The sequence below is a fragment of the Panicum hallii genome, chromosome 1, assembly GCF_002211085.1.
Source record: "Panicum hallii strain FIL2 chromosome 1, PHallii_v3.1, whole genome shotgun sequence".
In the NCBI taxonomy this organism is placed as follows: Eukaryota; Viridiplantae; Streptophyta; class Magnoliopsida; order Poales; family Poaceae; genus Panicum; species Panicum hallii.
This window is the reverse complement of record NC_038042.1, coordinates 51,253,415-51,278,287: the sequence shown is the minus strand read 5'-3', so window position 1 is coordinate 51,278,287 and position 24,873 is coordinate 51,253,415. Positions and strand designations below refer to the sequence as shown.

The window sequence follows — 24,873 nt, the reverse complement described above, 5'->3', positions numbered from 1 at the left end:
AGAGGTCGCGAAAGCAGGCGCACCGAGCGCGAAAGATGAGGGAGGGGCAAAGCGGGGGGAACAGTGGGCGGTGACGAACGGGCGATGGCTCTAGAGGCCTGGCTAGATCAGCTAGGCGTGTATCCGCCGGGCTGGCTGGGTTCGGCCGGCGGCCTCCTTTTCTTAGCCGTGAATATTTCCATTCCATCCCTGCTGCTCAGAAAGATACTCTCCCTCCTCTCCTATATATTTTCGGATGGATCCTTCCCTTCGCGCGTGTACTCTACTGCTCTCGACCTCATCCCCTTCCTTTCGAGCCGACAGCCCACGATCCGGATTTTTTAAACGCGCGTGCGAGGGATTAAGAAAAGCACGCATGCTTCAGTCGTCGCAGAAGGGATTAGGATGCCGCAGCGAGAAGTTGGACGCCTCGTCTCCTCGTCTGGTGCCTAGCAGCACCGGGGCGGAAAATGACTTGACCGCGGGCGAGCATGTGTGTTCTCCCTATACGTTCAGCATATATTCATTTCAAATATGAAAGCCATCCATTTAGTGCCGGCTCGAATCGAATCCACCCCAGATTATTGTAGATTGTGGATTTTTATAGAAAAAAACCGATGCTCCCTCCGTTTCCCACCACCTTCCTGTCATCCCCGATCCCACGTCCTTGCCTTTGTGTTGGCCGCGCGTTCATAACCGACGAGCCATCCACCGCGAACGACCACGCCGATAAGTACACTCCCTCGAACGCCAGCCGCTAAACCCTCCTAAACCTGCTCGGTTGCTTAGCTTCGCCCTACCACCGTATCGGCCCCGCGCGCGGTCACCCCCGAGCGAGCTCCGGCCGCCGGTAACAGAGCTACACGCGCCCACCGTTGCCGCGCGCGGCCTGCCTCGATCGGAGCGAGAGCAATGGGAGCCGCGCCGTCGAGGGAGGGGGACGCGGCCCGGGCGGCGGCGCGCGAGCACACGAAGCGGTGCCGGGAGCGGCGGCGGCTCATGCGGGAGGCCGTGCGGCAGCGGCGCCTCCTCGCGGCCTCGCACGCCGCGTACCTCAGGTCGCTCGGCGTCGTCGCGTCCACGCTCACGCGGTTCGCGGTGGGGGAGCCGCTCCCGGTGTCCGACCACACCCCGCCCGCCGTGATCGTGCAGCGCGCGGTCGCCCCCTCCTCGCCGCCGCCGCTGCTCCGCGCCATCGACCAGCGCCGGCGCGAGGCATCGCAGCAGCAGCAACAAGAGGATGGCGGCGTTTTCGTTGACGTCGGCGAGGTGGCGGCGGCCACGCGGACTGAAGGCGTCGTCGTCGGCGGGGCCGAGGAGGAGCTCAGGATGGTGGTGAGGCACCGCAGCCTCGCGGAGGTCGCGGCGGGCCTCGAAGAGTACTTCGTCAAGGCCAGCGTCGCCGGCGACGCGGTGTCCAGCCTGCTCGAGGCCGCCGCCACCGAGTACAAGGGTAAGCCGCCGCGTCACAGTCACTGACTAGCCAATGGGAACACGTCCGCAGGGTGTGTCACTGACTGGCTACCTGGATTTTCTTGCAGGTGGCTCGCACAGCTTCCTGGGCGCTCTCTGCTGCCTGTCGGCGCCAGCGGTCGACCGCATCGACAGCATGAGCGGCCGACAGAGGCACAGCGCCACCTTGCAGCAGCTCCTGGCATGGGAGAAGAAGCTCTACAAGGATGTCAAGGTAAACAAAAAATTACTGACAGCAACATATCGAACAAATCGCCTCCAGCATTGCTGTTGCTAGAAGTCACCACGATGACAGATTGTCTTATTACCGCTCGAACGATGTTGATCTTGCAATGCAGGCGAGGGAGCGGCTGCAGATCAGGCACGACAAGAAGCTCGCGGCGCTGCGCGACCAGGAGTACAGCCGTAAGATCGGCGTGGACATCCAGAAGCTCAAGACGGCGTGGGACAGGGCGCGCGCGCAGCTGGAGGCCGCCTCACGGTCCGTGGACACGAGCGCGTCCGCCATCGCGGAGCTCCGGGACACCCACCTCGGGCGCCAGCTCCTGGGGCTCTGCCACGCCACGCTCGACATGTGGAGGGCGATGCGGCAGCACCACGAGGCGCAGGGCCTGATCGCGCAGCAGCTGCGCGGGCTGAGCAGCCGCACGTCCATGGAGCCCACGACGGAGATCCACCACAAGGCGACGCGGGCGCTCGAGGCCGCCATGAACGCCTGGTGCGCCGCCATGGCCGCCGTGGCGAAGCACCAGCGCGACTACGTCCACGCCGTCGGCGGCTGGCTCAGGCTGACGGTGGCGCCGGTCAACGGCGCCGAGGCCTCCCCCGTGGCCGCGGAGCTCGCCGCGTTCGCCGACCGGTGGGGGAAGGTGCTCGACCGCGTGCACTGCGTCGACGTGCTCAAGTCGATCAAGGGCTTCACGGCCGCCGCGCGCGCCGTCCACGTGCTGCAGAGCGACGAGCTCCGGGTGGCGCGGCGCGTGCGGCAGCACACGCGGGAGCTGGACCGCAAGTCCCGGATGCTGCGGCAGGTGGAGAAGAGCTACTACGACTCGTACCTGCCCGGGGGCATGTCGCTGTGGCACTGGGGGAGGCCGATGTGGAGGGACGACCACCTGCAGGCGCGGGAGGCGCGCAACGAGGTGGCGCAGCGGAGGGACGAGATCGCGGCGTGCCGGAAGATGGTGGAGGACGAGATGCGGAGGCACGCCAAGGCCATCGACGCGACGAGGACGGCCACGGTCACCAGCGTGCAGGAGAAGCTGCCCGCCGTGTTCCAGGCCATGGCCGCGTTCTCGGCGTCGCTTGCGAATTCGCTGGAGGCCGTGTGCAGGGCTCCGCAGCAAAACACCCACACGCTGCAGTAGCTACATGCGTTTATTCTTTTTTGCGTTTCCATTTTTCTGTTTCTTGCATGTATGCAAGCATTACAAAATACAGAGAGAGAGAGAGAGAGAGATAGAGAGAGAACCAAATAGGATTTAGAAACACGGAAGACACCAAGATATTACCGTTTTGCCTGTGTGCCCTTAATTTTTGCACCTGCATAAAATCCCCGTATGATGTCTTCCTTTTGGTTAGCCAGGGTTGATCTATACCAATTAATCACAGCCACGTAACTGCAGGAAATTGCATACGCACCGTTGCTACCATTTGCGCGATAGAAATGCTAGTTTCACTGAATCAATTTGCAAAGCGCCAGAGAGACAGGAACGAGAAAATGACCGCCAGGAGTATCAAAGCAAACCAAATCTCCATTCGACACAGGCAGGAAAGAAGTGAAATCGTGAACAACCATTTCTACCTCCATCAACAAGGCACGAGAGCATATCAACGAAACATCTCAGGTCATATGATTGAAACTCTGTGCAACGAGCACACAGGTTCGTGCTTTTGGTAACAGTGTTTTCCGTTGTTTTCCCCCTATGCAAACCTTCTATTCGGGGCAAGTGCCCAGCGCAACTGAAAGGAGAAGGGGGGGCCATCTGCCAAACACCCTATCCATCAGTTTAATTCACTTCTTTGAAAGAGCCATGACATTGAAGTTCATTGAATTCGGATTCTCTGCAATTCTGGCTTTGATGACCTTTGCAGCATCCTGTGAACATGTTTGAAGCAGAAAATCAGATCACGCCTCTATTACAGAAGAACGATAAAAGAACTGAAAACAGACTAAACATACATCGATGTATGAATAAACCACAACCGTTACGTATGTTGCATCAGGCTAGCCGAGAAAGATACTTAAAGTTCAATGCAAATACAAATCATGCACCCTCAAGCACACCTCCAGACTTATGTACTTTTATTCACAAAAGGGACAATTGCACCAAACTTTCCAGATTTATGAACCTTTTATTCGGGAAAGGAACACTAGCACCAAACTTTCTGGTAAAAGAGATGACCGACATGATAAGTGGCAGAAATCGGCATATTTTAAAAAGGAAAAAAGAAAGACATAAAATACAAAGCAAATAAAACTCAAGGAAATATTTCACCTGCAACAAGGTTTCTGGTGATGAAGGGCCATGGGATATGGGTTGCGATTTTCGTCCATCAAGCTCATAAAGTTCACCTGATGCATGCCAGAGAAAAAAAATTTATATAAGCAGCTTACCAACAGACAATCATGTGTGCTGCTAACAATAAGATGAAGCATTTAACTAGGGACCATAGTGGCACCACCTACCATCAACACAGGAGAAACATACAAAATGTTCATTCACATCAACATTGGCCTGCACAGGAAAGCAAGAAAATTGTAAGATGACAAGAGTAGAAGAAAATTACTGGTGGAATAAAGGACTACTATTATCAAGCGAACGTTTATTTATCCATCTTCCCAAATCCCAACAGTACAACAAGCTTTAGTATTGTTGAACATTCCTTCAAGAAGCATATTATTACAGTGGCCTTTTGTTGAAGACATTATTTACAAGTCCCAGGTTACCAGCTCTTATAGTAAATGGAAGCACATAAGATACAAACTGCGGCTCTTATAGAATGGAATACTGTCAGCAACATGACTTGACTCAGAGCTAACAATATCAGTCGTGATAGCAATGCAAAAGGAAACCTGGGTTTGAACTCCAAAGAATAACGTTTAACAATGCATCGCAATAATCATATCAGAATAAACTGCTTGGATGTGCTTACGTCAGTGTCACCAGCAGATGCAGCAACAGAATGAGCACCCTCCATCTCATCGTCCACCTCAAGAAAGGCAGCACGCTGATGATAGGAAATATTTCGCACATGAGGATACAAGACTTGATTATGAACCATACAGGAAAATTAAGTTCTGCATGCTAATATTAACCTGGATTGGATCCATGTCAGCTGTTTTCTTATAGAACTTCTCAAAATAGGACCCCTCAACTGCAAATAAGACAAAGCACCCATTAAGACATGCTACAAGTCAAACTGAATTCCAACTCAAACTACTCTATGAAAGGCACGTGTCAAGCAAACAAACTAAATAAGTTCAAAACATACAGAGAAAAGAGGTAAGCACAAAGAATTAACATTTGAGACAGGTCTCAGGTTGTCAAAACGTGCTTTAAGGAAGCATGAACAAAGCTTAGCCAATATTATGTGTTAGAAAGCCTGATCAGGATATGAACTTTCCTTGTCCAAGTTATCAATGAAACAACAGGCAAAAGTTCGATAATTTTCTCCTACTTATGCTAATTGACCTCTTTAGCCGCATAATCTTGATTACATCCTGACATCATAAAATAGTAACTGTTGGTGGATAATCCTGAACTGAATGTCTACTGGTTACTGTAAGGATAACTAACTGAACCAGAACAATATCGCTCAAGTGGCCGTTTCCTGGATATTAGGACATCTCTATCTGCAAACTTTTTATCCATTATTAAAGGCACTTATGGCCTTCCATGTTAGGTCCTAGAAATATTCTGACTCAAAACAGCAGGCTGTAGACTCTGGAGTGTAGACAGTACACAAGTAGCTAATAAATCCAAACTTCTAAAATTACCTAGCTTGATCTGAGATGCGATGTTCCCTATTGCATGAATAACACCAACTGTTCCACATGCATTACCAACAGTCTGCTTTGTAAAGTATACCTTCTTGCTCAGATCCTGCATCATGAAGCTCTGGGATTAAAAAAAAACAAAGAAGCCAACATCCGCCTCAACAATATTGTCAAGGTAAAAACAGTTTCAAGTAACTCAACATTTGTCCAATTGATGTCCACTACGAAATTATGCATGACATAAGTGAAAAAAAGAAGCAAAGGTATCAACAACTAGAACATCACATGCTTTCATACCTTTAAACAGAATAATGAAAGAAATGGAAGCCAGAGGAGAATACATCAATATTTCATTTGAAGAATGGAATTGCTTGTTTATTATAAAACTGAAGTGAGAAAATATGAAACAAAGGCTATCATATATAACACAAACATGATTCATAGACTGTCTGACATTATATTTGCCCAATAAAAGCTGTGATGCACCACAGAAAAAAGTACAGTGCAAGCCATTTCTGGTTATAGAGAAATGTTCCATGACCGTGGTCAAGTAAATTAATCACATAAAATGTATCTTAGTAGAAAAAAATATTTTTACAATTCTGCAGCTACTCCACAGGAGCTTTATTTTTATGGAGCCAACTCGAATATATCATTTAGTAATATCCCAGATAGTTCAATTCTCAATTTTGAAGGCTTAATAGATCAACCATCCAAACATAGTACTATACTTGATTCAAGTAGTACACTGTGCTGCAGTAACATCAGAATATACTGCGGATAGAGCAATGCTGAGTCAAAACAAATTCGTGCTCAACTCCTTATCTGGTAAGTAGTAACACATGACACTTATGACGTGTTTTGTTTGAGGAATGAGGTGATGCATCACGTTCTCACTCCTCAAATTTCTGTTTCTTTGAGAAATGGAATGGGTTGATCCATCGCTATCTCATTCCTCAAAAGCACAAGCTTAGCTTAATAATTAGGAATGGGTTCATCCCACCAAAATTCATGGGATGATTCCATGATGGACCATTGAGATGGGGTGGCTCCTCAAACCAAACAATCTATCAGTTAATGTGTTTTCAAAATTACAGAAATCTACCACCTATAAACTGAAAGGATGTTCAGATGTAATCACAACATGATATCATGGTCTATCACAAAAGTTCATACATCATTTCAAGGACCAAGGGACTATCCTGAAACTACAAGAATTTTTCACCAGCAAAATTCAAATTGCACTCTTAACAAAAGAAATATTGACTGGCACAATAGCCACCCACTTAGGAAAACTTGTGTACGGTTTCAGACTAAAATTTATATTCCCTACTTTAGCACACCCATCTATATAACAGAGCATCACCAAAGTAGCGTTGTGTCGAACACGTTGAATGCAGGGGACAGCAAAAACAGAACAAGAGGATGCAACCATACCTTGCCCCCTGCGGTCGACGCACCGGAAGCACCCAATTCTTCCTTCTCCTCGTCCTGATCAACGGAAGGCAATGGACCCATCAATCTCTGCCTTGGGATCACACAATCAAAAGCGAAAACAAAGCGGACCACCCAATGGGGGCTTACCAGGGAGGTGAGCGGGTAGAGGAAGATGACGGCGAGCACGGGCTGGGGCACCATGGCGAGCAGCTCGTCGTCGAGGCCGTATACATCGCAGAACTGCACTTCCCCCTCGGGGACCCCCAGTCCCCACATGAACTGCACGCGCCGCCCCCCGTGGCATCAGTCAGCGAGAGCCGAGAGCGGCCCGAAACAACGGGAGGAAACGAAACCCTAGCCGGCACCGGCTTCGGAGGAGGGCCGCGCGAGGCTCACCTGGTTCATGACGTCCGGGTTGGCCTCCAGCGGGATCCACCGCTTCCCCATCTTCACGGCGCGCGGCGGAGGAAGAGCAAAGCGGGTGGCGAGAGAACGGGAAGGCGAAGGGGCGGGGGAATCGAATGAAGACGGGTGTGGGGGCCTGCCGTATTGGTGTGGGGTTTTTCTGATGCTCCGGGGTGGGTAACTGATGGGAGCAGGTGGCGTACGCAGTACGCCGCACGCCCTGCCCGGCTACGTGGCGCACGGGCTAGAACATGGGCCTGCTGGCCAGCAGCCGTGGGCTGTTGTTTGTTGGTTGGGCCGTCGACGCAGTCGTGCGTAACGCCGTCGTCTTTGAAACTTGCAGCAATTTTTTTATAAGGAGTAGGAGGATTGGATAAAACTAGTACACTGCACCAACTTATAAGCAACTCCTTCCAAAAAAAAAAGAAACTTATAAGCAACTAACTCGATGCTAATTTGGAAAACTTCACGGCAGGGTTTTAGGCTTGTTTTAGAGCATTAGATCCTAACTCAATTCTCTTCAGTACGTAGGAGAGAAATGGGCTGCATTCATTCATTCGAATAATTTGGTCTAATCTCCCTCTATCTGAAGTCCAACGCCGCAGCAAAATTCAATTCGAATAGGAAGCATCAAGCATGCCAGATGCTGAGACGCGTCTTTATTGTTTCTGAAATTTACAGAGACATGAATGATTGAATGTGGACGCATCATGCCACTCCTATTAAGATGACATGTTAGTTTCACTTTATTACTACGAATCTAAGATCATCCACAGCCCTACTTTCCTGTGTATACAGGTTTTCTTTTCTCCGCAAATGCAGCTAGGCCTTCAAGGCGATCCTGAGTGTGCAGGACTTGCTCGTAGCATTCTTCTTCAACAGCCAGTGCCGAGGTCATGTCGACCTCTGCCCCTTGATTGATGGCCTTCTTCGCCATTTTTATCGCCAACGGGCCCTGAAACAAAAGATTAAAAGCTTAGAACTTCAAGAAGGATGGGGCAATGATCTAGCAGGAATTAATTCAAGCAAACTAACCAACACAAGTAGATAAATATATACTGTATTGCTGGGAATTCTCAGATGGCAAAAATGATTTTTGTCAAATGAAGACCGTAATTATTTCAATGGCTTCTTACTTTCTGATTTATCTCCCGTGCAAGTTCGAGAGCTTTTTGATAAGCTTCACCAGCAGGAACACAGTAGTTTACTACTCCTGCCATGTAAATACACATGTCAAAACGTATTTTCTTCTAAAAAGCAAGAAATAATTAAAGGCTATTCCTAGAAACAAAGAACTCATAGCACAGGACGAAAGTCAAATTGGCTGGATTTACCCATAGTTACAGCTTCCGCTGCATCGAATCTACGACCAGTGAATATTAGCTCCTTTGCTCTGGACCTTCCAACAATCCTAGGAAGGCGCTGTGTTCCCCCAGCTCTACATTTGAAGCAAATGGATGCTAACAGATGAAGCATATCATTTACAACTGGACCTCCAAAAGAGCTCTGAAATTTATTTCCATAAATTCTCCTCATGCCATTGCAATGTTTCAAGTGCAATGAGCAATACAACCACCTTTTCCTTTTAACAGAAATTTTACACTCAAGGTTGCAATGTTTCAACTTTTTTATAGATGATGAAATTTTCAGCTTTGAATTCTATGACAAGGAGAGGTTTGGCTATTTAGCACCGCTAGTTAAATTCAGTTCACCAGGCTAGAATAACTCCAGCACCATAGAAAACAAAATATCAACAAAATATAAAGATTTGCTTACAAAGGTAAAGTGCCATATACCCAGGAATAATAGCGAGGCTAGTCTCTGGCAAGCTGAATTTCGCATCCTTCCCTGGTAAGATTTTGGAAAAAGGAAATGCATTCATATGTGCTTGAAAGAAAGGAAGAAAGCTTTGCTTCCTTAAGGTAGATGAAATTTTATCGCTGCAGAGTAAAAGCATTACCACAGATGCGAAGATCGCATGAAAGAGCCAATTCTAAACCACCGCCGAAAGCAGCTCCTTCAACAACAGCAATTGTAGGAATTGACAGTGCCTGCTTATACATTTTGCAAGGTGTAACGTTCTAAACATACTAGAAAACAATTAACATCTACGTGGAGGATTCATATACTAATTTTCTAAATCTGAGAGCGACAGTATATATATAGGAAAACGTCTATATCACCCCCTCAACTTTTTTAACCCCTTCAGCTTTGCAAAACCATTTAAAACAGTAAAACACCCCCTACGGTGGTTTTGTATGGTGGTTTTGCCACGCTGGTACGCTGAGGTGGACCGAGATGCTGTCGTGGACCAACTGATAGGTGGGCCTAGCTTGTAAGTGGCAGATCACATCTCTCTCTTCTTCCCCTCCCCCCTCTCTCTCCCCTTATCCTCTGGCCATCCACCACCCAACATGCTCTCGTCCCCGCCGTCCGAACTGCTCCGCCCGACGGCGCCGGAGCCCACACTCGCTGGCCCGCGCCAGCACCCGACCTGCTCCTAGTCCCTGCTCCCCGACTTGCTTCGCCCAACGGCGTTGGAGCCCACGTTCGCGTGGGCCCGCGTCAACACCCGACCTGCTGCTCCTCCCTGCTGTCCATCCCAAAGAGCTCCAGGGCACGCCGGGTAGGTCCAGCGAGTCTCGCGACGCTCTACGCTACATGCCGCTGCCACTCCGGCTTGGCGATCGAGGCTGGCAGCAAGACGGGGACGGTCCCCGCTGGTACTGTAGCGAGCGCCAGCTCGGCTGCTGCTGCAGTGTGTTGGCGGCTTCCGTCCGTGCCATTGCCGATTCCATCATCGTCGTCGCTGGATTTCTCTGTGGTCAGAGGATAACGAGAGAGGGGGAAAGAAGAGAGGGATGTGATCTGCCACTTACTAGTTGGGCCCACCTGTCAGTTGGTCCATGTTAGCATCTCGGTCCACCTCAGCGTACCAGCGTGGCAAAACGACCATGTAATACCACCTTAGGGGTTGTTTTAAATGGTTTTGCAAAGATGAAGGGGTCAAAAACTCGATTTTATAGTTGAGGGGTGATGTAGTCGACCCTCGATATGTTAGGGGGTTATATAGACTTTTTCCTATATATATAAGAACATACTATTGTTATGCAACAAACCTCAATGGATGAAAATGTAGATCTTAAGGAATTAACAAAGTCCCGAACTTCAGCAGGGCCCATTAACCTCCTTTCCTGACAATATTAAGGAGAGGCGCTAAAATCATTGCAATCATCATCATTTTTTGTACAAGGGATGCATGTTTTCAGTTCTGTAATTGACATAAAGGTCAAATATATGCAAAAGGCTAGCATTCTTTTGGCAAGTCAAGCAAATTGCTTCCTGAAGCAAACATGTAAACAGTGCGAAAAGAGTCTAAGATAGTTAGGCTAATCACAATGGGGGTTTCATGTCCATATTTCCAAGAATGCCACGTCAACTTTGTAGAAGGATGAAACACCCTCTCTCAATAGAGAGTTTCATCTCACTATTTCATATGCCAACATACTATTTAAATGCTGCAAATAAATAACCAATAGGATTTACTCAATTGTGCGAAGATGAAACAAAACACTCTCAATGGAGGTTTCACACGGTTTCCAAGTTCTTGGAAATGGGTTAACATAGTTTCATCCTCCATGAAACTCTTACTTCTTAAATGATGTGCCATATCATCCAAATTGCTGATGTGGCAGGCTAATTAATGCCATGAAACACCCCATGAAACTCCCATTGTGAATAGCCTTACATTACTTGTAATGTACAATGTGCTAATTGTAGAGTTCATAGCTGCAACCATCCTACTGAAGTACTTAATAGAACATAAGTGTGACCCTCCCCCCCTGCTCTTGACTCTGCCCCCCCCCCCCCCCCCTCTATTTATCACTAACTGATATTCTTTAGAAAACCAACTCCTCGATACGCTCTCACAAGTCACAACTCAACCAGCCATAGTTATTCTTACTCCCTTAGGATCACAATTCAGCTTCTCTGAATATTCAATTGCTCCCAATTTTGTCTTTAGCATTATATATCAAATTCAACCAGCCATTTACCCTGCAGAATTTTGGCAACTAATCCATCAGCAGCGACTTGCAATGTGGCATTCACAAGGAGATTCACGTCGCTAAATACAATGAAGCAGCTCACCACCAAATAAACATTAAAAAAAATGTGACACCATGGGCCCATGGCTAAATAGAAGGCAACAGCGTATGTGCTCTAGAAACTTCACAAACAGTGAGCAATGGTTGCCGCTGAAAGATACACTCCGTATCAGGCTATCAGCACAAATCACATACAGCATACAGGCGATGCAACGGGTACCTTGAGATCGGCGCCCGCGCAGAAAACCTTGGGCACGGAGCTGGCCACCAAGACGACGTTGGCCGTGGCGTCGGCCTCCACCTCCTCGATGGCGCTCCGCAGCCCCTGGAGCATCTCCTTCCCTATGGCGTTCTTGGCCTCCGGCCGCTCCAGCCTCAGCTCCATGATACCTGCAGCCAACGAATCACAGCCGGGAAATACGATCCCCACAAGCAAACGCAAAATTTTCTCGGGATGGGGTCGGTCAGCACAGGCACGGACCAGCGTCGGGCGCCGAGAGCTTCTGGAGGCGGACGGGCCCCGGCTGGGCGAGGATTTGGAGGGCGCGAACGAAGAGGGTGCTGTGGGAGGAGGCCGCGAAGGCGGGGGCTACCGCCGGCGCGCGGCGGCCGCCCAGGTGGCCGGAGACGGCGAGGAGGCGCCGGAGGCCGAGCATGCTGGAGTGTAGCGGCGCGCGAGGAAGAGCCGGGCGAGGCTGGGAGACTGACTGGGTGATGACGAGGTGTCGAGAGAGAGAAATTTGCTACTTCGCCATTTTTAAAACTGAGCTTCGCTGAAATACCATTAAATATTTAGGTTTCGCTGCAATATTAATATGAAAAGCTGTCTATCCGCTACAATGCCTTTTCTATCTTTTTTAATTCGTCCGATGATTACACCTTTTTTTAACCATACGAACTGACCGTTGTACCCTTGAGTCACCCAACCATATCCGCTCGGTCTCCCTATCTCGCGGCCATGGCCGGCGGCAAGCGACGCCACCGCCGGTGGGCTTCGCCGAGACCCGACCTCATCCCCGTCCTCGAGCTCGCGTCTTTCGTCTCGTCAGCCTCTTTCGCTTTCTCCTCACCCAAATCAGTCGCGGGTGTGAGCGCAGATGGCCGGAACAGCGGCGTCACCGCGGATGGAGCCTCCACCCGAAATCACTCCTGCTGTCATGGATACCGCGAGTGGGCGTGCTGCATCCACAACCTGGAGCGAAGCTCGTGCTCAACTTCCTCCATTGCCTCTATGGATTCCGATGCTGCATCTTTGCTTGTGGTCTGTCTGACCCGGTCAAAATTGGCTGAGAAGAACGAGGGGAAATAAGAGAGAGAGAAAGGCCATGCTTCAGGAGAAAGAAGGTGGCGGTGATTTTCTTTTTATGCTTGCATGCGGGAGAGATGCAAAAGTACATGCGGATTAGAGCAGATTAATTTTTGGTGTCGGCGGGCTCGATTTGATGTGAAGATAAGGTGGAGACGAGCATCACACATGAACGGGCTGCGAGGTCGAGGCTGGGCTTTCCCTTGTCCTCACGCTCGCCGGAGGGCTGGCCATGGCCCGGACGAGCACCATCGACACCGCCGCGCCGTCGCCCAGCGCACCCATGGCCATCAGGAACAGGGACACGTCGTCCCCGAGCGCCGGAGGTCCCTCCCGCGCGGCCGGCGACCCCGAGGCCACGGGCACCTCAAGGCGCGCCGGGGAGCCGAGCTCCGCCGCCGGTCAAGAAGAACGCGAGGGGAGGGGCGGTGAGGGAAAAAAGGAGGAAAAATCCCTTCAATGCCATCAGCAAAACTTCCAGTCCCTTACAAACCACCAAGAAAACTCATTTCCCGTAGATGCCATTTGGTGTAAAATTTAATCCCCTACAAACAATTGTTGACCATCCTACCGTAACTTCGCGCTAATGGATATTAAAGCTGACCGTCTAGCTCCTCCATCCACCTCCCGCCGCCGCCATGTAAAACGGCGACTCCCCGGCGCCGCCGCACAGCCCCACAAGGGCCCGGGTCCGCGGTGGCGAGCGCGCGCGACGCGGCCTCGTGGCCGCGCCGCACGGCGTCGTGCAGCGACGTCTCCCCGCGCCTTTTGTGGCACGGGTCAGGGAACGCAGGGATGGCGCGGAGGAGGTCGAGGTGGAGGAAGCGACGAGAAGCGCGATGACCTTGTGCGCCCCGGCGCGGGCAGCGAGGTGGAGCGGCATGTCGAGCGCGGCGTTGCGCGCGGCGGAGGAGGAGCGACGCGAGGTCCGCGTGCCCGGCCGCGGCCGCCACGTGGAGGAGCGTGTTTCTACCGGCCGTGGCGGCGGACTCGAGGTCTGGGGCGACCGAGGTCGGGCAGGGCGACGCGGTGGTGGTGGGAATGGACGGCGGCGAGGCCACCATGCGAGCGAGCGAAGGTGGTGGAGCAGGGGGAGGGGGTGGGCGTTCATCAGCTCCACCGGCTTGCTTCCTGTGTTCCACACTACCACCGCCATCGCCATGCTCACCGGGTCCCGGACGGTCCACGTGGCCCCGTCGAGAAGCGACGCGGACGAGGACGCTCGGGCCAGCACGGACTCCTCCTGCCCGGGCCGGCGCGGGCGTACTCCGGCAACGTCGATGAGGAGAACGAGCGGCTGCGGCGCTATAACGCTCGGCTCGCGCGCGGGCTCCTCCTGCCCGGGGCCGGCGTGGGCGTACTCCGGTGATGTCGGCGAGGAGAACGAATTGTTGCGGCGAGCGGTGCATCCACCTCCCTTGGTCCTCTAGCTCATGCCTTCGTGCGCCGGCGTCCCGGCGGCCGTCGAGCTCGAGCTGGGAGCAAATGATGAGGAGAATGCGCAGAAAGGAGAGAAGTCCATGCGGGCCCACTCGTCAGCACACAGAAAACTTACCGACATGAACAACGATGGTTTAGAGGAGATTAAATTTTACAGCCAATGGGTTATAAGAGAATAGAGTTTTTGTGGTGACTTAAAAGGAACAGAGTTTAACCCAATGGCACTGAAGAAATTTTCCAAAAAAAAAAAGCCAGTCTGGTTGGACTCAACGAGTCGGCCGGTTCAATCGAAAGGGCTAGGAATAGTTTGGGCAGTCCAAAGGCAAAAATAAGCGAAAAATAGTAAAATAAAATAGTATAGAGTTGGCACTATTTTATAATGGCATTCTAGCGAAAGTCTAAATGTGGGATGACGTTCGAGTGAAATCCAGTTTTAGGAATGGCAAAATCGTAGAAAGAGAGAGAGAGGGACAGAGAGACGCAACGGGCATCGTTGGATATGGATCACGCGGCGCGGATCTAATATCATAATCCGACAGGAGGTTTAGCTGGAGCCTGGAGAGTACTCGGAACGTGCTGTATTAGGACGGCTTCAGCCATGGTCGCACCGCAGCAGCAGCGTTCATCGTGCCTAGGAGCTCCTGCGCGCTGCTTAGGACGGAGAGGACATGAGCATTCTCAACGAGGAGGTGGCCGCCGGCGCGTCGCCCCCTCTGGACGGGAAGGGTGGTCGTGAGCGCGGGCACGGCGGACTGCCGCGGCGGCGCGCCTGGCGAAACACCGACCTTGCATATGGCCGGGTCGGGAGACGAAATAACGTCCGGGGGTGGACGGTAAATGAAATATCGTCCACCCCGGGGTCCCTCGCGGGCGTTGGATTGGACTCGTGCGGCCAAGATTTGCATGTTCACCGCTTCAAGTGCCCGACGTGTGGTCGAATCGGTGGGGCCCGGCGGCTACCTCGAGCCGTCAGCGTGGAGCGCCGGCATGGCGAACTGCAGCAGCGCGCCGGGCGCGAGCTCCCCGCCGTTCATCACGTCCTGGAGCGCCTCCACCGTGAGCCGGCTGCTGCTGCGACCCGTTGCCCTGCCGCTCCAGCTTCCCACAACCACCAGACGACAGACGTGGCCACTGCTCTGTTCCATGGCTGTAGGCTCCACGAGTTGCAAGGGTCGCGTGTTCTTCTTGCACGCAGCATAGTCCGCGGAGGAACATAGATGAACAAGTGCTCGATTATTGTCCTCATGTCGATCTCAGTACATAGATGAACGCCACGGGCACACATCAAATTAAACACCGTTCCACGCGTAGGTGTAGCAGCCTAGGCTCTCTAGCCTCGTTCTAGAGCAGGTCGGCCATGAGTCTGAACTCCTCGATGGTGATGGCCCGTCGCCGTCCATGCACTCGATGATGGCCGCGCAGCCCTCGGCGCTGGCGGCGCCCTAGGTAGCCTCGAGCGCGGGCCGCGCTGACTGCAGCACCGCGCCGAGCGCGCCCATCGTTCGTCGAGTCCAGGAGTTCCTGCACGCTGAATTTAGGACGTAGAGGAGATGAGTATTCTCAATGACGAGGTGGCCGTCGGCGCGTCGCCCTAGATCACCCACCGGACGGGAAGGGTGGTCGTGAGCGCGGGCACGGCGGACTGCGGCGGGCGGCGAACCTGGTGAGGCACCGACCCTGCATATGACCGGGTCGGGAAACAAAATAACGTCCGGGGGTGGACGGTAAACCTGGGGTCCCTCGCGGCCGTTAGATCGGATTTGCGCCGTCAAGATATGCATTTGCGCCGTTTCAAGGGGTGATTTGCGGAAGTTATTGACTTGTCAACTCTCGGGCGAGCTGTGGAGCGCCGGCACGGCGGGCTGCAGCGCCGCTCTGAGCAGCGCGCCCCTGGCGGCGGTTGTCGCCGTCGCCGTCCGGGCACTCGACGATGGCCGTGCAGTCCTCGGCGCTGGCGGTGCCCACGACGCCGAGCGCAGGCGCCCTGGCGAGGTCGTCCGCGCCGACCAGCGCGCCCCCGGCGGCGGCCTCGAGCGCAGGCAGCGCCGACTGCAGCACCGCGCCAGCCCGAGCTCCCCGGCGTTCATCACGTCCAGCTCCTAGACGCTGAGCCGGCCGTCGCGGTCAACATCGGCGCGCCACGGCCAGCTCATGCAGAAGCACATGCCATTCATCTAGCATCTAGAGTCTCATAGAGCCTCATTGGTTGGCTCAAAATTTGGCATGCCAAAATATGGGCTTGTTTGGTTGGAATTTAAAAGGTATCCCACCTTCTAAAATTGCCAACGTTTTGGTAAAAAAGATTGGCATGCCCACGTTTTGGTAGCCAACCAATCAAGCCCCAAGCCTCCATATACAATCCCGGCTAGACAGGCTGCAGTCCACCAGGACAGGAGCCCCAACGGCCTAATTATCAAAAAAAAAAACCCCGGCCTAACAGCAACATGACATGGCACTACTTTCCCGTGTAGACAGGCTTCCTTTTCTCTGCAAACGCAGCCAGGGCCTCAAGGCGATCCTGCGTGTGCAGCAGCTGCTCGTAGCACTCCCCTTCAACAGCCAATGCTGAGGACATGTCGGCGACCTCCATCGCCTGATTTATAGCCTTCTTCGCCATTCTTATCCCCAGGGGACCCTGCAAGAAAGACAACCAATCTCAGAGTGGTTACAGGTACAGAGCTCTGGATCACTGATCCCAAGCAAATTACTCCTGCAGTTTTCATTATTGTGTTTTTGATGAATTCGTTCACTCAAGTTTCTAACATATAGTGAGCCAAGTAAATGCTTAATCAGAACTTCAGAAGTGTGAACTCATGAAGAACTTCCTGTGTTCAGACTTCAGTAGTCACAATAAGACTGATTCTTACTTTTTGAGTTATCTCGCGGGCAATATCAAGAGCTTTTTGATAAGCCTCCCCTGCTGGAACACAGTAGTTTGCAAGTCCTGCAATGCAAACACATTTAAGAATCGTTCCAACAAGTAAGCAGGCAAAAATAGGTAGCAAGGCTAGCCTTACCCATCATTACAGCTTCAGCTGCATCACATTTACGGCCGGTGAATATCAGTTCCTTTGCCCTGGACCTCCCCACGATCCTAGGAAGGCGCTGTGTGCCTCCAGCTCTGTTAGTTCAGCAAATGGAGGTAATTTTCACCAAGATGATTTATTTGGTCATTTTGGAAAGGTTTTGTAAACTTTTTAATGTTATAATAAGAAATGCATGTACACTTACTAAGTCAAAACATGCAGTGGGCATGTTCCATCATGACAGAGAAAACCACTGTCCATTTTGGTTCTAGGAAAATAAATACATCATGCGAAGTCATGCTTGTCGGTGTCACCTTTTCAACGTCAATGTATCAAATCGACTATTTGCAATACATTAAATAAATGTAGATGTCTACTTCTGCAAGTCACTTATTTTCGCATCTTTTGTGTTAAAACTTTTTACCAACCATGTTGAAGAATAGCCTGTGTTAACTACAAGGTCAGTCTTCGTATATAATGGTGACCTAGTCGTCCTCAACAATCACATTCCATTGCAGGATAGGAAGCGGTCAGTTGCCCCCATATGAGCTCAGCAGTTCATTTATGATAAAATAACATTCACTTACAGGGTTAAATTTACTACTTCACGATCAAGCATAAAAAACTGGGATTCCCAAAGTCAGTGCATTTTGTTTCAGAACATCTCGATAGGTTCTTCAACCATTTGTTTTAGAAAGTAATGCACTATGTAGGTTACATAATTACGTACCCAGGTATAATGGCAAGGCCTGTTTCTGGCAGTCCAAGTTCTGCATTTCCCCCTGCAAGAGTGTAGGTATACATTTAAATATTCAAAGCACTAGGAAATAGTTATCCCACAAGATGGTCAGAATTTGGTAATGCTCCAGATAAAGGCAACACCACATATGCGGAGATCGCATGAAAGAGCCAGTTCTAGGCCACCACCCAAAGCAGCTCCTTCAATAACAGCAATTGTTGGAATAGGGAGTGCCTGTTCAAACAAAATGTAATTTGTAAGCCCTGTAAGAACAGCATATGAATATCGAACAACTATGGCCAGTGATAAGAAAAATAATAAATCTTGTGCGGAATGTGTATAAATATGTAGTACACATTTATACGTTTACCATTGCTCATTTTGTTGATTTAATGTTATAGATGCAAAAGGGCATGTCAAATTTCAGTTCCTCATACAAACCTCAAAAGACGAGAATGTAGACCTCAAGGATCTAGCATACTCTCCAACTTCAGAAGAGCCCATTAGCTTCCTTTCCTGTTAACAATAGTATTGCTCTGAGATGCGGCCCACATGATTTCATTATTCACTATACATGATAGTGATGTTCTTTTAATTCTTGAACTGAGCTAAAGGTCAAAAACAAGGGATAGGGGCAAGGAGGCAAGTAGTCCTTTATTAATTATGATGTCAAACAAATTGGTTGAGAAATTAATGTCATCACTGGATATGCAAACATGATATTTTAACAGCATTCTGATGTCCATTACATTATAAAGGCTTATGGCAATCATTTTATAGCTGCCATGAGGAAAGAAAAATATAATAGAGATTCTTAAAGAAACAAAAGCATCCAACCTTTGTTTTGAGGGAACATAGTCATGGTTAAATTTTCATCATTTGATTTTACCAAAAAAAGTTGATTCAGAAGATAAGAAACAATCTAAAAACATAGAAACAGATAACCGCCACTTAAAGTTAGAGCTTGAAACATAAAGAGCTATCAAACAAACAAAATATTGAGAAGAAAGAGCAGACAATGGGGGGGAATCTAGATTAGCCTTCACAGTATCATGATACGAATTTATTGTATTTAGTGCAAACTAAAATTATACAGAACAATATCTCAAGCAATTGCACAATCACTTGTGCAATAATAGTAGTTCAACTACTAAATAAGTTCATAAATCTTCTAATCATCCATCTGAGAATTTATATGTATTCGTCTTTAAGCCACACTCTGTATTCTTCTTTACTAATAATTATAGACCCTAGAGTTTCTAGAATTGTCATTCAGCACATTCTTTTTGGAAAGTTGTCTTTAAGAACACTCATCTTCTTTGTCTCATATAGTGAGACGCTAATCAAGAAACCGACTCCCCTATATGCTGCCTAGCCCTGAGTCTTTCTTTTCCCCACACTCCAGCCATTCCTTTTTTTTAACAATTAATCTAGCAACACACACAATTATTTCTGAACATCAATGTCAGCATAACGCAAAGCTCACCTGTCAAATCCGCTGACAGCATTTTGCAACTACTACTCTTTAATCATCTATAACCCGCACATGCACCTGCACCACTTTCGCTTGTCTTCTATTCTAGCAGAAACTCCTGTTCATTTAATTGTGTTCCAATGTCTAAACGAATAAACCAGCTCACCGAGCAACTCCAGACCTTGAGATCGGCGCCTGCGCAGAAAGCCCCCGGCACTGAGCTCGCAACCAGGACGACCTTAGCCGCCGCGTCGGCCTGAATCTTCTCTATGGCGCTCCGCAGCCTCCTCATCACATCCCAATTGATGGCGTTCTTGACCTCCGGCCGCTCAAGCCTGAGCTCTAGGATCCCTGATCCCGGACACGGGTCAAGATTCAAGAATAATCAAAAGGAGGAATTTTAGAACAACTCTGAAAAATAGGCGGAGCTTTCAGGAGGAGATAGTGACAGACCGGAGTCGGGTGCCGAGAGCTCCTGGAGGCGGACGGGCTCCGGTTGGGCTAGGATTTGGATGGCGCGGGCAAAGAAGAGGGAGTGGTGGCCTGTGGTGGATACGGAGGCCGCCGGAGCGTGGCGGCCGGCAAGGTAGCCGGAGATGGCGAGGAGGCCCCGCGGGCTGCGCATTCTGGGAGTTGGGGACAGTTGGGAGAGGCGTGTTTGGTGCTGGCTCGTTGATGTGGCAAAAGTTAAAAAATGCTGCTCGTGACCGGCTGACCGCAACCACTAGGTACTCAACTTCATGGATGCATAGGTCCAATAAGACACGTGGGAATCTTAGCTCCTACGATAAGAAATTGCTCGATCAACTTTTACTGTCAAAGCCAAATACTAGTACTGAAAGACCGTAACAGCTTTGCTCAATGAGGAGTGTTGCAACTTGCAACTAGAAACGTGAATTACAGGATAGTAGCAGCTCGATGGTCAGAACTTGCACAAGCATGATGCGTCAGAGGATTTTGAAACATTTTGGCTTGCTGATGCTCTGATGTTGATAGTAACCGTCAGATTCCACACGCCATCTACGAGTTGAAAATTTCCAAGTTACTACCTACGACATCGAGACTTCGGGTACAGAGGAGAGAGAGCCAGTCTTTCTCAGAAGAAAAACTGAACCAATGAATAATTCACAGTGGTAAGAGGCAAAGAAAACATCAAGGTCACGCTCTCACTGGATTGATTGATCTGCGCACTTGCGCTTGTTTAGTTTTTCCTGTACATTCATGGTAATCGAAAAAAGAGAGCGGAAAATGAGAGATATTTCCCCTCTCGCAACCGCCACTAACGAAAGAATTCTTCCTCCTACAAAATTTACAAGACGGCCCGACGGTAATTTGATCCCGTCACGAGGAGGGGCTCGCGACGGCGCAGTTGCCGTACGCCATGCTCCGGCCGGCGTCCACCGGCGCGGTGGGGTCGACGCCGAGCTCGCGCGCGCGGTTCACGTACTCCTTCTTGACGTTTCCCCTCTGCAGCTGCAGCAGCCGGATCACGCTGCGCCGGGCGTCGTGCCGGAAGGGCCGCCCCGTCCCCGTGAACCCGTCGATGAGATGCAGGTACGCCTCCAGGTCGTGCCGGCAGGCGGGACCCGCGTCGGGGCGGAGGCACGGCGAGTTCTTGCTGTCGATCCGGAGCTCCGCGCCAACGTGCTGGTACTGCTCCTTCTTGTGCGGCAGCCGCGGCGCCACCCCGGGCACCTTGGTGACCATGTCGCCCGCGTTCACGATGCGCAGGACGTTGACCTTGCCGCTGCTGCTGAGCCTGTCCACGAACGCGGCGTTGCCCACCTTGGGCCCGCCGAAGGAGACCACGGCGACGGGCGGCGCGTCGGGGATGGAGGTGGCGACCTCGTCGGCGACGAGGAGCGCCAGGGCGGCGCCGAGGCTGTGGCCGACGACCGTGATGCTGAGCTCCTCGCCCTTGTACTTCTCCATGAGGCGCCGGACCTCGTCCATGACCTCCTCCGACAGGCTCTTGACCTTCTCCCCGGCCGTCTTGTAGAGGCTGAGGAAGCCCCGCGCAACCTTGGGCTCCTCCGCTCCCGCTTCCGCGCCGTCGCTGCTCTCGCCATCGAGGGGCACCAGCGAGGCGCGGAGGTTCTCGGCCCACTCGAGGCAGGTGGCCGTGCCGCGCAGCACGATGGCTATGTCGCGGCGGCCCATGCGGGCGACCTCCCGCTCGGACTCGCACACGGCGACGTAGCCGATCCAGTTGGACTGCTGCGTGAGCCACTCGGGCGTGTTCGGGCGCTTGGCCCACGGCGGCATGGACAGCGCGGAGGTGGCGAAGAGGCTGCGCGTGGGGCGGTAGGAGCGGTCGGGGAGCATGAGCCCGCGGTGCCTCGCCGACGCCGTGGGCAGCGAGTGGAAGGCCTGGTACGCCGCCTGCACGAAGTCCCCGTAGCGAAGGAGCTCGCGGCGGAGGTCGGAGTCGAGCGGGTCGAGGAGGCCCGCCCAGCCCCCTTCCCCGTGGAGGCTCCGCCAGCGCGGCGCGATGGTGGACCTCGGGGACGCGCGCGGGGAGTCGGCGGAGAGCAGCTGCTGCATGTGCATGAGGCTGCGCGGCGACATGTGCTCGTCGGCGGCCGTGCGCGCCCGCATCCCGGGCATGGGCACGAAGAAGGAGAGGTTCAGCGCGTTGAGCAGGCCGTGCCGGACGCTGAGCGGCTCCTGCTCGCCGTCCTGCTCCTGCTCCTGCCTGGCCGCGGCGGCGGCGTGGCTCGCGGGCCTCGGCGGCTTCCCGAGCACCTTGTCGAGGTTGGCGATGTGCGCCCTGGCTCCATCCGCCGCCGCCGAGGACGAAGGGGGCGCGGAGGCGGCCGAGCGGAGCGCCTGCGCCGGCGTGTTCGGGTTCAGCGGCGACGGCTCCCGGCGCGGCGCGGCGCGCGGCTGGACCGCGGGCGCGGCGTGGCGCGGCGCGACGTGCACTGGCGAGGTCGTGGGCGCGGTCACCGCCGCTGCAATTGTCATCGGGTCTGCCTCCTTCTTCCGAGATCCGAATCGACGCGCTGCGATATACGAGTATACCCTGTAGGCTTGCGTGCTCACCAGGTCCCCCGAGCTTGCTAGCTAGCTATCGAAATGTGAGGTGACACGGGGGGCGACGGGGTTTTATAAGCGGGGGGCGGCAGCGGCAGGGGCGGGGCGGGGTGAGAATTGTTATTGGAGTGGTTGCCACTTGCGACTCCGAAGGACGTCGCGATTCCGTAACCCCGAGGACGCGACAAAGTCAGCCGCGGGTGGGCGCGTACGCGCCCTGCTGCGCAGGGCTGGGGCGTGGATGGACTGACCACCGCGCGCGGCAACTGCCGCCGAGCCGAGCCGAGGGCCTGCCGACTAGTCCACGCCCGCGACAGCGCTGGGGTTTACGCGGTGCGCGGGTGCGTTGGACTTCGCTGCCTCCGCCTTGACCCGGCGAGTCCCTGTCAGCTCCTCCATGCGCCCCGCCCCGGCATCGCTGGGCAGGATCGCTCGCTGGGCGACGTCGTGGCGTGGCGCGTTCCTGGTTCGGTCCGGTCCTCGTCTTGGCCATTCGCCGAGGAGCGAGCGCGTGTCCACATGCCGCGCGCGGTTCCAAGGTCCGGTCCTGGTAATTGTTTTGATGGCAGGGCGAGCAGCACGCGACCGCGCGTGGGCCTGGATATTCACATACGGGCCCGGCCGGTGACGCAGGGCTCGCCGACGCAAGCGGTGTTGACTGCCGAATTGCAGAAACAGATGCCAGGCCAGCTACTACGAGAATACGAGATTGAAAAAGAAAAAAAAGCTTTGGTCTGTCAGGTCAAACACCGTGTTTGCATCCGCGCTGTCCCAGGTCTCGGCTGGAATTCAACTCTTGCCTCCCGTTCTGTCGCCGGACGCGACGCCCCGATGCGATCCAGCTCGCCCATCAGCAGACATGTTCGGCGATGTTTAAGCAATTAAGCATCAGCGCCGATCATTTTGCAGACTAAACAAACCGTGTTCATGACAGGCCGGCGAGCTGGGTCGCTGGCCATCGAGGCTCGCACGAACGTCAAAGGTTCCACAAGGAATTCTGAGAGGGGCTCGGTACGAACTTTTATTTCCCCATATGAACGTACGGGTACGGACTGGAGACTGGAGTCGCTGGCCGAAAAATGTTTGAAACGCAACCGCATTTTGAACTGGGACAAGGGTGGTCAGATTCAAGACGGGCTCGCTGATCATTCCGTAATGCGCATGTGGGGGACCCGCTCTGATGGTCTAATCTTCACCTCCGGTTCGGTCTCTCCGTTCCGTCGACAGGGGCAATGCACGCACATGCACCTCTACAGTCTACAGGCTCCTTTCATCCATCAACAGTTCACCAGTCACAGCAGGCTCCGTTTCTCTGTCTGCAGCGGCTGTTTTCCTTGTCCTCCCGACGCTGCTAGTGAAAGCCGTTTTCTGACGAAAGTCCTTTTTTCGTGTTGTTTTCACTTCTTTGAATCTCCCCTTTTTCCTCTTCTTTTGCAAAAGTACCTTTTTTTATAAGAAAAGGTCTTTGAAGTTAGGCGACATATCAACACCGTACCCCGAACAAGATCCTTTAGGAAAACACACGAATTACGTTCGTTCATCTTAAAAACCGCCAGGATAAGCTGAGCGCACGCGGGGGCAAGTTGATGCACGCCCAGATCTCAGTGGACAGAAGCTCCATTAGCAGGAGGCAGCAGAGAGGGCAAGGTGCTCGAGGCCTTTTCAGGTGTGCCGAAATGGCTCGGGTGGCCAATCCACAAGCGGAATGGTGGATTAGTCTGGTCGTGGAAGATCATGGATTCATGGTGGACGGAGACGAGCGAGAGGGCGCGGGGACGACAAAAGTTAAGAGGATAATTGTCAATTCGCGGCGTGAACAATGCAGCTTTGACGTGAGGAACGTGACGGAAAGGGACGGGGGCAGCTGGCACTGGCAGCGATCGCCCCTCCCTCCCGTCCCGGGAGATGAAAGCGCGGGTGAGTTGGCCACGTACGCTAACCACCACGCCGGGGTGACTAGTGGGCGTCGCGTTCTCCGGGCCACGTTGTTTAGTTGTCCCTCGGCGCCCACAGCCCCCCACTGACTTGGCCACTAAATTATGGTGGCTTCTGGCTTGAGGAGTTGGGGAACGGTGGTGTACTTGCGGGTAGCTTTTAGTATGCCAGGACCAGCTTGCGGCGCACAAAAAGAAGGAACCGCTGCTTCTCCGTCCAACTTTTTATTTATTTCAGAAAAAATTCCTTATATGGGCGTTGACAAAGTGCTTAGTACTGAAGCATGGGGTAAAGTGTTTGAGTTTTTAAATCACTCTCGGATCATGTACTCATGTAGCTTCTCAGATCCAAGAAAAATTAAAACTCCAGACAAATCGGTGTACCAACAGCCCGGCTGTCCAAGATTTGGTAGTTCTTGCGTTGGGCCGTCTCCATTTTTTCCTTGAATACTTGCGTTGTTGCGTTGTCGAACCGTCCAATTTAATATTATTTTAAGCAAACCATCGGTCATTATTAA

General features: G+C 52.2%; 5 protein-coding genes across 7 annotated transcripts; 1 reads left to right on the top strand and 4 right to left on the bottom strand.

The window, feature by feature from the left end:
• The first annotated feature begins 326 nt into the window (after positions 1-326).
• On the top strand, positions 327-2,968 carry LOC112878779 (nitrate regulatory gene2 protein-like). The gene is made up of 3 exons (XM_025942995.1): positions 327-1,432; positions 1,521-1,666; positions 1,791-2,968. Exons 1-3 carry the CDS (start codon positions 892-894, stop codon positions 2,817-2,819), a joined length of 1,716 nt encoding a protein of 571 aa, XP_025798780.1. The 5' UTR covers positions 327-891; the 3' UTR covers positions 2,820-2,968.
• Positions 2,969-3,231: 263 nt separating this feature from the next.
• Positions 3,232-7,446, bottom strand: LOC112878780 (ubiquitin carboxyl-terminal hydrolase 3-like). Its single transcript, XM_025942996.1, has 9 exons — positions 7,286-7,446; positions 7,037-7,168; positions 6,890-6,943; positions 5,453-5,558; positions 4,772-4,830; positions 4,609-4,683; positions 4,142-4,190; positions 3,951-4,027; positions 3,232-3,550 (listed from the first exon to the last, which is right to left on the bottom strand). The coding sequence occupies exons 1-9, from the start codon at positions 7,334-7,336 to the stop codon at positions 3,467-3,469; spliced, it is 687 nt and encodes a 228-aa protein (XP_025798781.1). The 5' UTR covers positions 7,337-7,446; the 3' UTR covers positions 3,232-3,466.
• Positions 7,447-7,881: 435 nt separating this feature from the next.
• On the bottom strand, positions 7,882-12,205 carry LOC112873772 (probable enoyl-CoA hydratase 2, mitochondrial). Its single transcript, XM_025936823.1, has 8 exons — positions 11,882-12,205; positions 11,621-11,790; positions 10,414-10,488; positions 9,255-9,345; positions 9,091-9,142; positions 8,629-8,732; positions 8,431-8,507; positions 7,882-8,249 (listed from the first exon to the last, which is right to left on the bottom strand). The coding sequence occupies exons 1-8, from the start codon at positions 12,054-12,056 to the stop codon at positions 8,073-8,075; spliced, it is 921 nt and encodes a 306-aa protein (XP_025792608.1). The 5' UTR covers positions 12,057-12,205; the 3' UTR covers positions 7,882-8,072.
• A 4,093-nt stretch (positions 12,206-16,298) lies between these two features.
• Positions 16,299-20,173, bottom strand: LOC112892344 (probable enoyl-CoA hydratase 2, mitochondrial). 3 transcript variants are annotated; one of them, XM_025959535.1, is made up of 8 exons: positions 19,839-20,173; positions 19,552-19,736; positions 18,353-18,427; positions 18,058-18,145; positions 17,903-17,954; positions 17,164-17,267; positions 17,014-17,090; positions 16,299-16,781 (listed from the first exon to the last, which is right to left on the bottom strand). In XM_025959535.1, exons 1-8 carry the CDS (start codon positions 20,008-20,010, stop codon positions 16,602-16,604), a joined length of 933 nt encoding a protein of 310 aa, XP_025815320.1. In that variant the 5' UTR covers positions 20,011-20,173; the 3' UTR covers positions 16,299-16,601. The 3 variants fall into 3 exon arrangements, with proteins under 3 accessions (XP_025815320.1, XP_025815315.1, XP_025815325.1); XM_025959530.1 differs by having other exon boundaries at positions 18,055-18,145; positions 19,839-20,147; XM_025959540.1 differs by having other exon boundaries at positions 18,055-18,145; positions 19,567-19,736; positions 19,839-20,140.
• Positions 20,174-20,528: 355 nt separating this feature from the next.
• On the bottom strand, positions 20,529-22,487 carry LOC112892336 (phospholipase A1-Ibeta2, chloroplastic-like). The gene has a single exon (XM_025959516.1). It carries the CDS (start codon positions 22,350-22,352, stop codon positions 20,727-20,729), a length of 1,626 nt encoding a protein of 541 aa, XP_025815301.1. The 5' UTR covers positions 22,353-22,487; the 3' UTR covers positions 20,529-20,726.
• Between the last annotated feature and the right edge of the window lie 2,386 nt (positions 22,488-24,873).

What these genes read in the sequence shown, in the direction of transcription:
- LOC112878779 (XM_025942995.1), top strand. Translation starts at nt 892, where the DNA reads ATGGGAGCCGCGCCGTCGAGGGAGGGGGACGCGGCCCGGGCGGCGGCG. An exon ending in CGCCGCCACCGAGTACAAGG is followed by an intron (nt 1,433 to 1,520) that starts GTAAGCCGCCGC and finishes ATTTTCTTGCAG; the next exon opens with GTGGCTCGCACAGCTTCCTG. An exon ending in AGCTCTACAAGGATGTCAAG is followed by an intron (nt 1,667 to 1,790) that starts GTAAACAAAAAA and finishes CTTGCAATGCAG; the next exon opens with GCGAGGGAGCGGCTGCAGAT.
- LOC112878780 (XM_025942996.1), bottom strand. Translation starts at nt 7,336, where the DNA reads ATGGGGAAGCGGTGGATCCCGCTGGAGGCCAACCCGGACGTCATGAAC. An exon ending in CGTCGACCGCAGGGGGCAAG is followed by an intron (nt 5,559 to 6,889) that starts GTATGGTTGCAT and finishes TTCATGATGCAG; the next exon opens with GATCTGAGCAAGAAGGTATA. An exon ending in CATCTGCTGGTGACACTGAC is followed by an intron (nt 4,191 to 4,608) that starts GTAAGCACATCC and finishes TTTCCTGTGCAG; the next exon opens with GCCAATGTTGATGTGAATGA.
- LOC112873772 (XM_025936823.1), bottom strand. Translation starts at nt 12,056, where the DNA reads ATGCTCGGCCTCCGGCGCCTCCTCGCCGTCTCCGGCCACCTGGGCGGC. An exon ending in AGCCTCGCTATTATTCCTGG is followed by an intron (nt 8,733 to 9,090) that starts GTATATGGCACT and finishes CTTCAAATGTAG; the next exon opens with AGCTGGGGGAACACAGCGCC. An exon ending in AGCGGAAGCTGTAACTATGG is followed by an intron (nt 8,508 to 8,628) that starts GTAAATCCAGCC and finishes TTTACATGGCAG; the next exon opens with GAGTAGTAAACTACTGTGTT.
- LOC112892344 (XM_025959530.1), bottom strand. Translation starts at nt 20,010, where the DNA reads ATGCGCAGCCCGCGGGGCCTCCTCGCCATCTCCGGCTACCTTGCCGGC. An exon ending in GCTCTCGGCACCCGACTCCG is followed by an intron (nt 19,737 to 19,838) that starts GTCTGTCACTAT and finishes GTCCGGGATCAG; the next exon opens with GGATCCTAGAGCTCAGGCTT. An exon ending in AGCTGAAGCTGTAATGATGG is followed by an intron (nt 17,091 to 17,163) that starts GTAAGGCTAGCC and finishes TTTGCATTGCAG; the next exon opens with GACTTGCAAACTACTGTGTT.
- LOC112892336 (XM_025959516.1), bottom strand. Translation starts at nt 22,352, where the DNA reads ATGACAATTGCAGCGGCGGTGACCGCGCCCACGACCTCGCCAGTGCAC.